At 34.6% G+C, this 12467-nt stretch overlaps 1 protein-coding gene across 6 annotated transcripts in view; it reads left to right on the top strand.

Moving 5' to 3' along the window:
- CCDC88A (coiled-coil domain containing 88A) overlaps positions 1-12467 on the top strand; it is a 148384-nt gene that overhangs the window by 92204 nt on the left and 43713 nt on the right. For all 6 annotated transcript variants that reach the window (XR_007150925.1, XM_047852924.1, XM_047852925.1 and 3 more), the window contains exons 13-16: positions 1859-2043; positions 6478-6615; positions 7784-8854; positions 10269-10396. Coding sequence is in view for 5 of the 6 variants with exons in the window: in XM_047852924.1 (XP_047708880.1) it covers positions 1859-2043; positions 6478-6615; positions 7784-8854; positions 10269-10396 (1522 nt within the window). In the remaining variant the exon portion in view is untranslated. The remainder of the gene's footprint in view (positions 1-1858; positions 2044-6477; positions 6616-7783; positions 8855-10268; positions 10397-12467) is intronic.

Genomic DNA, 12467 nt, shown 5'->3' with positions numbered 1-12467 from the left:
GGCTAGCTCAGTGGATAGAGCATGCAGCTTTTGGTCTTGAGTTTGAGCCCCACATTGGGCATAGAGATTACTTTAAAAAATGTTTGTAAGCATCCTTTTTAATTCTTTATAGTCTGACCTGAAGCATCTTTGAAACACAGTGATAGGGCACCTGGGTGGCTCAGTTGGTTAAACGTCCGACCCTTGACTCTGGCTCAGGTCATGATCTCATAGTTCGTGAGTTCAAGCCCTACATCGGGTTCTGCACTGACAGTATGGAACCTGCTTAGGATTCTGTGTCCTTTTCTCTTCACCCCTTCCCTGCTTGTTCTCTCTCAAAATAAATAAAAATAAACTTAAAAAAAAAAGAAGAAACAGTGATAGTATTGAAAGTATTACTAAGGTATATTGAGTATCGTATCTAACAGATCATGAAGCAAAGTTTTACTGAAGAAGACTTGGACAACTAATGGAATGTAAAAAGTCTGGGGCGTTGGGCTCTGTCCTACCAGGTTAGAGCCTGGAGCCTGCTTCAGATTCTGTGCCTTCCTCTCTCTCTGCTCGTCCCCCATTCATGCTCTGTCTCTCTCTCTCTCCTTCAAAAATAAAAACATTAAAAAAAATTTTTAATAAAAATAAAAAAGTGACTATCAATTGTACCAGCTTTTAATAAAAGATTAATAATATGCTAACTGGAACAAAAACTAGAAGAACTGAGGCTTTCTTTGTTTACAGTCTGAGGATATTTTATCATACCTGATTTTGAAAAGAATGTGTGCTTGTGGGGATATGGTGTGTGTGTGTGTGTGTTTCTTAATGATGGAGGATTTCTGGGGCGCCTGGGTGGCTTAGTTGGCTGAGCATCTAACTCTTGATTTCAGCTCAGGTCATGCATGATCTCACAGCATGAGATCAATCCCTGCTTCGGGCTCTGTGCTAACAATGCAGAGCCTGCGTGGGATTCTCTCTCTCCCTTTCTATCTGACCCCCCAACTCGTGTTTTTTCCTCTCTCCCCAAATAAATAAATTTTTAAAAAATGACGGAGAATTTCAAACATACACAAAAATAGATAGACCTAGAATGCCTTCCTGTACTTCTCCATTTCCCTTCCTGAAATCTGGGGTTTCAAAGTGAATTCTAGGTATTATATTTCACTTTAAATCCTAATTTTTATATCATCAAATAATGAATCTGCTTTAGGGTTATTAAAAATAGTTATTTTGGACTTACATCATATATAGAACCAGAAACTGAGTTTTCTTATGTTAAAAAATGTAATTATGCTGAAATTGACTTAGAAATACGATTTTTTTGGCAAAATGGTATACATGTTTGTTTTTACACTCAAGTTTAGCAGAGATTCTTCGTTTAGAGAAAGACTTTTTCAAGGTAACCAGTATATACTGTCTTGCCTTTCTCAGAATCAGGATTAGGAAATTAGGATTTTTTTTCCCCTTAGACTGTCTTCCTTTAATTTTTGATATGTGGCTTGGATATGCTTTATACTTCTTATTTGAATCACATGATATCTCTTTCAGACACACAGAGCAATAACCATATTTTATACAAATAATCTAAGAGTTTTGTGGTTAAAATGGCTTGGGCATTGTCAAGCAGTTTCTCATGGAACTGGAACTGCAACTGTAGTCTGTTCAGTCTAAATTTTGTACGTTTTTTCCTCTAGAATGCTTGTGGGTACATTAAACTCAAGATTTACCCATCTTTTATCTATGTTTTTTCATTGTGTCTATCTTATATAACTCTGTAAATTTTTTATAAAGTTAAGGACCAGGTGATGTAGTCCATTTACACTCATTATTTTAAATAGTATTGAGTAAATATAGTTTTTACCAATGACAATATTTGTCATTATTATAGCACCACAAAAATCCTTGGGCCATGAAGTGAATGAATTAACATCAAGTAGATTATTGAAGTTGGAGATGGAAAACCAGAGTCTGACAAAAACTGTGGAAGAACTTCGGAGTACTATGGATTCTGCCGAAGGCAACACTTCCAAAATCCTGAAAATTGAAAAAGAAAATCAAAGACTAAGTAAAAAGGTAAATAAAAATTAATGTTTAATGTAATGTTGAATATATGTAAAGTGTAAATAACCCTGTGTTAGATCATTTATTTTCCAGTTTTTAATGTAATGTATCCTCAATATTATTTTAACTTAAGGAAATTTTCAAACATAGATAAATGTGAAGTGAATTAACTCCTATTCTCATTCAACTTTAGCAATTATTAACTTACAGCCACTCTTATTTCTACCCTTGCTTGCTCTCTTCACAACCAGTAGGATTTTGAAGTAAATCCTAGACATGGTATCCTTTCACCAATACCTCATTATATATCTCTAAAAAGTAAGGATTTTTTTTTAAAAAAACAAGAACAGTGACTTTATCACATTGAAAAATTTAATAGAGTTTGGTTAGCATTTCAGTTTTTCCAAGTCATTGGGATTTTTTTTTCGTTTTGTTAAAATATGAATTGAAATATATCAGTACATTCAATCTACTGATGTGTGTATTAAGTCTTTTTTTAGTGTAAGGTTAACTTTTTTCTAATTTTTTTAATTTTGGGGACATTGCAAGCAGGGGAGGGTCAGAGAGAGGTGGACATAGGATAGGAAGCCCTGTGCACTGACAGGCTGCCAGCAACTCACAAACAGTGAGATCATGACCTGAGTTGAAGTTGGACACTCGACCAACTGAGCCACTCAGGTGCCCAGTTTACTCCTTACATAGCAATTTTTCTGTTGAAGAAACCAGGTGGTTTTGTAGTTTTCCCACAATCTAGATTTTTCTCTGTGTCCCTTAGCAAGTTCTTTTGTTCCCTGTGGGTCTTATTTTATCTGTAGGCTTAATCAAGTTCAAAGTGAGTTTTTAGTGAGAATATTCATAAGGAGTCTATTTCAGTCATGAGGTGCATGCCTAATTGTCTCTTTTGTCATGTTGGTTGTCATGGAAAAGGTTTGCTTAGGGGTCCCCGGGTGGCTCAGTCCGTTAAGCGACCGACTTCAGCTCAGGTCATGATCTTGAGGTTCATGAGTTGAGCCCTACACCGGGCAGTGTGCTGACAGCTCTGAACCTGGAGCCTGCTTCAGGTTCTTTGTCTCCCTCTCTCTCTCTGCCCCTCCCCTTCTCCCAATCTTTCTCTCTCAAAAATAATATTTAAAAACAAAATAAGTAAAATACCACCAAATCCTCTAAAAATAAACAAAATAAAAATAAAAGTTGGTTCAAAAAAACAACTATCCATTTACTCTCAGGAATTCTCATGGAAAAGGCAGGATGAATGTTTGATTCTTTTATTTACCAGTTTCCTGGTAATGAATTAGTTCTCTCCTATCCTCCTGAGATAATTAATGAGTGAGGTTTTTTTTTTTTACTGTCTTTATGAATTCATGGATTTAAAAATATTTGAAGTGTTTCAGCCTACTGCATTTGTTTTTCTAACTGTTCCACCTCTTTAAGCTACTTCCTGAGTCCCTGTGACACAATCTTAGCACTCCTTGTGAGCCTCTGTGCTTTTCACTGTAACTCAGTTCTTCTTAAACATTTCCTGCCCCCGATCTGGAAACAGCCATTTCTCCAAAAAGCCCTTGTTCCTTTTAGTGGAAAATGGTATTTAGAGACCACAATTTAGGCACTGTGAAACCTGAATTTGAACAAGGTTTTAGTTCAACAGAAATATTCCAGTTGGGCAACAGACCAAGTAATTTATTTTTGAGTATCTTTCTGCATACACACATATACCTATTGTAGATAAATAGAATCATATCATGACAACATACATGATATTTTTATCATGAATATCTCCTATCACATCTCCTTCCCAGTATGAGTTTCTGGGTCTTGGTCACAGTGAATAATACTGTAATAAATGTTCTTATACATAAGCCATTATGAATTTGTTATTATTTCTATATGTAGTCAGCCATGTCTGGTTTTTCTTTAGATTCTGGATTTCTAGATTCAGTTATGAAAATCTCCCTAATCTTTAGATCGGTGGTTTTTGAACTATAGTATGCCTCAGAATCACCTTCAGGACTTGTTTAACACAAATTTCTGAGCCCCATACCCAGAGCTTCTGATTTGATAGGTCTGGGGTAGGAGCAAAGAATTCTCATTTCTAAGAAATTCCTAAGTGATGGTCTTCCTGCTTTGTTGGGGGGAAAAAAGCCATGCTTTGAGAACCACTGCCTTAGATTATGCAAGTAGACCTCTTGATTATCTTGCCAGATTTTTAGTCTTTTAAGACATTTTTGCATCATTTTTTTGATAATTTTTTTAATTTAATTTTTTTTTAATTTACATCCAAGTTAGCATATAGTACAACAGTGATTTCAGGGGTAGATTCCTTAATGCCCCTTACCCATTTAGCCCATCTCCCCTCCCACAGCATCATCTTTTATCCATTAAAGCAAGAGTGAATTAAAACTAAATAGAACTTGGAACAGTTTTATTTTGGTTGTCATTATATACAATTGGGACTGGAAATTGTAATTTGATTTTAAAAGTAGCTTTGAATTCTAATAAATTTTTAGTGATTCTAGCATTGTTTTATAAATTCATTGTATGAAAGGTATCTTTTATAAACTAAATGTTTCACTTGAATTCCATCGATGTAAGACAACAAATGAGTTTAATTAAATAACTGTTACCCATATATTTCAATCGTAAGCGGGAGAACCAGATCAGTAATAAATAGCTAAAAGTTTCCTGAACACGTCAAATTGAGTAACTGGATAAGATTTGACTTGAGGGGCACCTGAGTGGCTCAGTCAGTTAAGCTTCTGGCTCTTGACTTCGGCTCAGGTCATGATCTCACGGTTTGTGGGTTTGAGCCCCACACTGGGCTGTCTGCACTGGTGGTGCAGAGCCTGCTTGGGATTCTCTCTCTCTCTCTCTCTCTCTCTCTCTCTCTCTCTCTCTTTCTTTGTGTCCCTCCCCAGCACAATGTGCACTGTCTCTTTCAAAAAAAAAGATTTGACTTGATGCTTTTGAGATATTACTGGAATGTTGTCTTCCATATGTGGTTATCTTTCATTGACATTAAAATAGAAAAATTCAGGGGCGCCTGGATGGCTCAGTCGGTTAAGCATCCGACTTCGGCTCAGGTCATGATCTCGCAGTCTGTCAGTCTGAGCCCCGTGTCAGGCTCTGTGCTGACAGCTCAGAGCCTGGAGCCTGTTCCAGATTCTCTGTCTCCCTCTCTCTCTGACCCTCCCCCGTTCATGCTGTCTCTCCCTGTCTCAAAAATAAATAAATGTTAAAAAAATATATTAAAAAAAAATAAAATAAAATAGAAAAATTCAGCTTGCTTTATGTAAAGACTATTAAAATTCGTAGACTTCTTTACTATTCTTTTAAAAGACTTTTTCATGTTTATTTATTTTTGAGAGAGAGAGAACACAAGCAGGAGAGGGCAGAGAGAGAGGGAGACAGAATCCAAAAAAGGCTCCAGGATCTGAGCACAGAGCCCGACCTGGAGCTCAAACTCACAAACCTTGAGATCATGACCTGAGCTGAAGTTGGATGCTTAACTTACTGAGCCACCCAGGCGCCTGAGACTTTTTCACTGTTGATATAAGGATTTAAGTAATACTTAAATTTGAAGTGGAATATTTTATATAGCTAAATCTTTATTTTCTTTTATTACCTGATTTGAATATGTTATATCATAATGGGAAATCAATGGTTTGGCATAATTTAAACTGGAATTTGCTATTTTTATGCTTATTAACCACATACTTGATCATATCTTTGAAATGTATAATTGAAGATAAATTTAAACCTAGACTATAACATTTACCTGAGCTTTGTTCAGCTCTTTTTTTCTCTAGTATTATTACTATTTTTTCTCCCTCTTTCCTTTTTTTTTTTTTTTTTTTTTTTAAGTAGACTCCATACCCAGTATGGAGCCCAATGCAGGGCTTAAACTCACAACCCTGAGATCAGGACCTGAGCTGAGATCAAGAGTCAGACACTTAACCAACTGAGCCACCCAGGCACCTGTCTTTCTTTTTATTTTAAACGTAATTCCTTTCTGTTTCCTCATTAAACTTACCTTTTTCTCATCTTTTTTCATGTTTTTTATATTCTCTTCTTCCTTCTTCCCTAAAATTACTTGACTGTGATTAAAATCTTTATAAATTTCGTCAAGCCAGGAGGGTCTTTCAATAAAATTTGCATGGTCTTCATATAGTATGTAATTATATATTCAGTTGGGTTTATTTTTTGTATTTAGAAGTAGAAATGTGCCCTTCAGAGATGCAGAGGATAAGAAAGATAGTCATGTCTGCATATTTTATATAGCTGTTAAAATTAGCATGGAGTATTACTTGAATTTCTGTATTCAGTTCTTAAATTTCACCATTTGAGTATTAAAATTGTATTTTAGTTTTTATTCCAAGATTATCTTTTGACATGTTTCCTTTGTTGTAAAATATTTAATATTACATTGTTTTTTTATTTAATTTTTTCTAGGTTGAAATTCTTGAAAACGAGATTATTCAAGAAAAGCAAAGTCTTCAGAATTGTCAGAATTTAAGCAAGGATCTAATGAAGGAGAAGGCTCAACTTGAAAAAACAATTGAAACACTTAGAGAAAATTCAGAAAGACAGGTTCTTAAGTTTCCTATTAAGCAATATATTTTAAATTCTCTTAGCAAGTTATTGTAATGTTTAGGTAAACAAAAATGTTCGTGTAACATGAAAGGGAAATAATTTTAGAATTGTTTAGATCTTAGATTAACTGTGGTTTTCATTTTCTATCCATATACATGGGAAGGTTGAAGCGAAAGCTTAGAATTCTTTAAGTTGCCAGTATGTTTAATAATTATCTGGTATAAAATTTTACAATACCTGGATTTCAAGTGTCTGTAGAACAGGGCTGCAGATTATAAAGTTACTGTGTGGAATTGAGGAGAGATGCAGCTGTATGTATTCAGACCCTACGAAAGAGGGAGATGTGTTGGCAGCAGCCTTCTCTAGAATGCGTTCATATTTGCTTTCAAGTATTTATTGGTCATTCTCACTTTATGCTTTAGGAAACTGAGAACTGGATATATTGAGTGACTTGCTATTTTAAAGTTTCTGTTACTTTTTTAGAAGTAAAATGGTTTGTTTTTTATTATCCAGGTATAGTCCTTAGGCTACCTATAAAAATAAAGGTTTCCATAGAGCTACAGAAAAAAATTCTAGAGCTAAGCATGAATCTGTATTTTTACAAGGCTCTCAGGGGATTGTTTACCAAAATTAGGCCATGTCATAAAAAATTAGTTTTCAGGTATACCAGAGGATTTTGTGTTTTTTGATCTTTTTCAAATTAGAATTCTTGGGAGAATGAATACACACCCACATATATACACATAAAATATAGCAATATTTATCAAGAACCCACTGTGTGTATGCTTTGCAAAATTTTTTTAATGAAAGTAAAAGCTTATAGTCATAAAGAGATATGTGTGTGCATTTCGCCTATATTCCTATTTGAATTTGAAACAAATAACTATAAATAATCTGAAGATCACTTTGATTAATATTAAGTACAGTTCTCCTAACCATTTCTTTACATTATGAACTCCCTAAAGACAGAACTTTTATGACCTGAAAGTACATGTACACGGTGGTCTGCCAGCAAATATTTGTCACAATTAAAAGTAAGACATATTAGCACCCTTTTATGTTCTTATTTCATTGTTAGTTTTTTTGAAATGGAAAAACTGTAATTTAAAATATTTAGTTTATGCTAATTTATATTTTTAATTTTCTCCTTTTTTTTTTCAATTAGATTAAAATATTGGAACAGGAAAATGAACATCTGAATCAAACCGTCTCTTCTTTAAGGCAGCGATCCCAGATAAGTGCTGAAGCGAGGGTGAAAGACATTGAAAAAGAAAATAAAATTCTCCATGAATCTATCAAAGAAACAAGTAGCAAGTTAAGTAAGATTGAATTTGAAAAAAGACAAATTAGGAAAGAATTGGAACATTATAAAGAAAAAGGAGAACGAGCAGAAGAACTTGAAAATGAGTTGCATCATCTTGAGAAAGAAAATGAATTGTTACAGAAAAAGATAACCAATTTAAAAATTACTTGTGAAAAAATTGAGGCCTTAGAACAAGAAAATTCAGAGCTAGAAAGAGAAAATAGAAAATTAAAAAAAACATTAGATAGTTTTAAAAACCTTACTTTTCAGTTAGAATCCCTAGAAAAAGAGAATTCCCAACTAGATGAGGAAAACTTAGAACTGCGAAGGAATGTGGAATCTTTGAAGTGTGCAAGCATGAAAATGGCTCAGCTACAGCTAGAAAATAAAGAACTGGAAAGTGAAAAAGAGCAGCTTAAGAAGGGTTTAGAACTCATGAAAGCATCTTTCAAGAAAACAGAACGCTTAGAAGTTAGCTACCAGGGTTTAGATACAGAAAATCAGAGGCTACAGAAAGCTCTAGAAAATAGCAATAAAAAAATTCAACAGTTAGAGAGTGAACTACAAGACTTAGAGATGGAAAATCAAACATTGCAGAAAAACCTAGAAGAGTTAAAAATATCCAGCAAAAGACTAGAACAACTAGAAAAAGAAAATAAATCATTAGAGCAAGAGACTTCTCAACTGGAAAAAGATAAGAAGCAACTGGAGAAAGAAAATAAAAGACTCCGACAGCAAGCAGAAATAAAAGATACCACATTGGAAGAAAATAATGTGAAAATTGGGAATTTGGAAAAAGAAAACAAAACCCTTTTCAAAGAGATCAGTATTTTTAAAGAATCCTGCATTCGTCTGAAAGAATTAGAGAAAGAAAATAAGGAGCTTGTGAAAAGAGCCACTATTGATGTAAAAACTTTGGTTACATTACGAGAGGTAAATATAGTTACCTAAATTTAAGGAAAATATTTTTATATTTTTAATTCAAGGCATTGTTAAGTTTTATTGGAACCCATCAGAAATTTGCATCATCTGCTTATGGTTCAAAATAGAAATTGGCATTTAGAACTAGAGTTTCTAAATTTTCCTACTTTTGTTATACCAAGAAGTACATGTGAATTTTATTTTTAATATATTGTAGTAATAAGGTTTCCATGTGGTATCTCCTTTATTACATTATAATTTTATGTTTTATTTCAAAATAAAATATTTGGTCAAGACTGTTACTGAATATTAGGAACCATAATAGCTACTATTTATTGAATGCCAACCATGTACCAGGTACTGGGCTAAGGACTTCAGAAATTTATTTATATAATTTTTACAGTAATCCTCTATAGATGTTATGTCCAGTAGATTAGAAAGCATAAGCGACATTAAGTAACTTATGCAGGATCACTCAGCTAATGGCAAAGTTGGATTGCTGGATTCAAATCCAGATCTTTCAAACTCCAAATCTCCATGAATTATGCTCTTAAGCCTTAGAATGCAAATCATATTGAACTTTAGGAGTCAACACTGCACAACTGGTAGTGGCTTAGATCTGTGTGTTGAGAAGAGTTGTGAAATTTTCTGGAGTAGATTGGCCGTAGATCCAAGTGAAACATGGTGTAGATCATATTCATGTTCTTCATAGCATGCTTGGCCTTTTTTTGCTACCCCTATGCTATATACTCTGTATGATAACTCTTTTAAGTTCAATTAAAAAGTTTCTTTGCATCCTGGCAGAACGTCACATTGGGAAGTCTGCCTTTCTGCTAAAGAGGCATTGAGAGGGGCCCATTATTAGCTTTTTGCTTTTTTCTTTCTGTTGTTGTACCGTCCTACAGGCAGGAACAAGGTTCCTCGTGTCTGAACTTCTAACAGTGTCCCCTAGTTCTTCAGATCAATATGTTCTTCAGATCAATATGTTAGACCTCTTCCACTGGCAGAGGGATGCTTGAGGTGGGAGAAGGGTGTTGCATCCAGCATATATTCATAGAAATATGCACTAAAGTTCTAGCTTATTATTAAAAAGTTAGTAGATATGTGTTCTTTTTCTCACAGCTTTCAATCCTCAAGAGTTCACAAGTAAAGAGTTTTTCCTTTTAGTTTTTAATACAAAAAATTACAAGTAATATTAGCAAAAAAAAACAAAAACAAAAAAGGAAAACCATATTGTTTGAACTAGTTTATTTTTTTGCTTAACTACTTGTTAGTGATGAAGGAAAAATTCAACAACATTTCTGTTTTTCCTGGTTTGAATTGTATATATGTATTCCTGGATAGTGGTAGTTACAATTGTGACTGAATTTCCTAGATGTTCATGGTCATGACACTTATGTGAGTCTTGCATTCCTTTCAAAATAAGGATTTGGTGTGTGAAAAATTGAAGACTCAACAAATGAATAATGATCTTGAAAAATTAACTCATGAGCTTGAAAAGATAGGGCTAAATAAAGAGCGACTCTTGCATGATGAGCAGAGTACTGATGACAGGTGAGTATTAAGTCTATTTGGCAAACAGTTTAAATTATTGTTATATTTTTGCTCAAACCTTCTCTCCTGTATCAGCTATAGAATATTTACATATGTCACCCTGTTTCTGTTTCCTCTCTTCCCATAGAGAAAGTTCTATAAGAAAAAAAAGTAAAAACTCAGATAAACACAACCTAATACAAGAAAAATGCTAAAATGTTACTATAAATAGTTATATAATAGGAAAACAGGAAGCCACTCATGTAGCAGAAAAGCAGAAACTATAATTACCTATGAAAGTAGAATGAGACATTAACAACAAACCCCTCTCTCTTGAAATATAAAGTTAGTTTTTATTTGAATCATGTGCTTAAATGCCTCAATTCTTTCATTTATTTTGTGTGCAAAAGTGGACTTACAGAAAGGAGAAATATGAAACAAAGGAAAACATGCTGAGGTAACTAAGGTATAAAAATAATATGGAGGGGCTCCTGGGTGGCACAGTCAGTTAAGCGTCTGGCTCTTGATTTAGGCTCAGGTCATGATCTCATGGTTCATGGTTTCGAGCCCTGTGTTGGGCTCTGTGCTGACAGCATGGAGTCATCTTGGTATTCTTTCTTTCCCTCTCTCTCTGCCTCTCTCTCTCTTTCTCTCTCGAAATAAACATTTAAAAAAATGTGGAATGGGCCACCTGGGTGACTATTAAGCATATGAGTTTTGATCTTGGCTCAGGTCTTGATCTCATGGTTGTGAGTTCAAGCCCCATGTTGGGCTCCACACTGGGCATGAAGCCTACTTAAAAAAAAAAAAATAATAATGTGGAAAAGTAAGGTGAGAAACAATAAAACCTTACTTTATATGCCCTTTAATTTTGAGAATGATCAATATAAGGTTAAAAAAATTATTTCTCCTATGGTAATTACAATCTATCAAACAATCAGATTTTTCAAGTAGTCTATGGTTTAGCATCTAGTCAGCCATGTGATTCCAGCTAGACTGGAAGGATATATTGTTAAAAATACAGTTTTATGTAGACTAGATTTTAATTCATTGGAATTTTTGTAATAGAATTTGTATTTTATTGTCTACCTATTATTACTGTTATAGTATTTATAGTCTATATTAAATAATGTATATAGGGAAAATTAATGCTGTTATAAGAGATTTGTTTTTGTCATTTTGAAAATATTCAGTTAAGAATAGGCTGGTTGATGCTCATAGATTCTGTAATAACAAATAGAAGTAATTTGAGGCATTAGTTCTAGCATTGAATTCAAGCAACTGTAATTGGATTAATCATACAACTGTTTCATGAGAAACTACTTTTTTGCCATTTTATTTTATTGCTTTTAATTTAATTTTTTTTTAAATTTTTTTTCAACGTTTTTTATTTATTTTTGGGACAGAGAGAGACAGAGCATGAACGGGGGAGGGGCAGAGAGAGAGGGAGACACAGAATCAGAAACAGGGTCCAGGCTCCGAGCCATCAGCCCAGAGCCTGATGCGAGGCTCGAACTCACGGACCGCAAGATCGTGACCTGGCTGAAGTCGGACGCTTAACCGACTGCGCCACCCAGGCGCCCCCAATTTAATTTTTTTTTTTTCAACTTTTTTTTTTTTTTCAATGTTTATTTATTTTTGGGACAGAGAGAGACAGAGCATGAACGGGCGAGGGGCAGAGAGAGAGGGAGACACAGATTCGGAAACAGGCTCCAGGCTCTGAGCCATCTGCCCAGAGCCCGACGCGGGGCTCGAACTCATGGACCGCAAGATCGTGACCTGGCTGAAGTCGGACGCTTAACCGACTGCGCCACCCAGGCGCCCCCAATTTAATTTTTTTTAAATTGACATCCAAATTAGTTAGCTAGCATATAGTGCCACAATGATTTCAAGAGTAGATTTCTTAGTGTCCCTTACCCATTTACCCCACCCCCCCTCCCACAACCCCTCCAGTAACCCACCAGTTTGTTCTCCATATTTATGAGTCTCTTCTGTTTTGTCCTCCTCCCTGTTTTTATATTATTTTTGTTTCCCTTCCCTTAAGTTCATCTCTTTTGTCTCTTAAAGTCCTCATATGAGTGGAGTCATATGA

Source organism: Prionailurus viverrinus, chromosome A3 (assembly GCF_022837055.1).
Source record: "Prionailurus viverrinus isolate Anna chromosome A3, UM_Priviv_1.0, whole genome shotgun sequence".
Taxonomy (NCBI): Eukaryota; Metazoa; Chordata; class Mammalia; order Carnivora; family Felidae; genus Prionailurus; species Prionailurus viverrinus.
The sequence above is the reverse complement of the archived record's forward strand: the minus strand, read 5'-3'. Positions and strand labels throughout refer to the sequence as shown.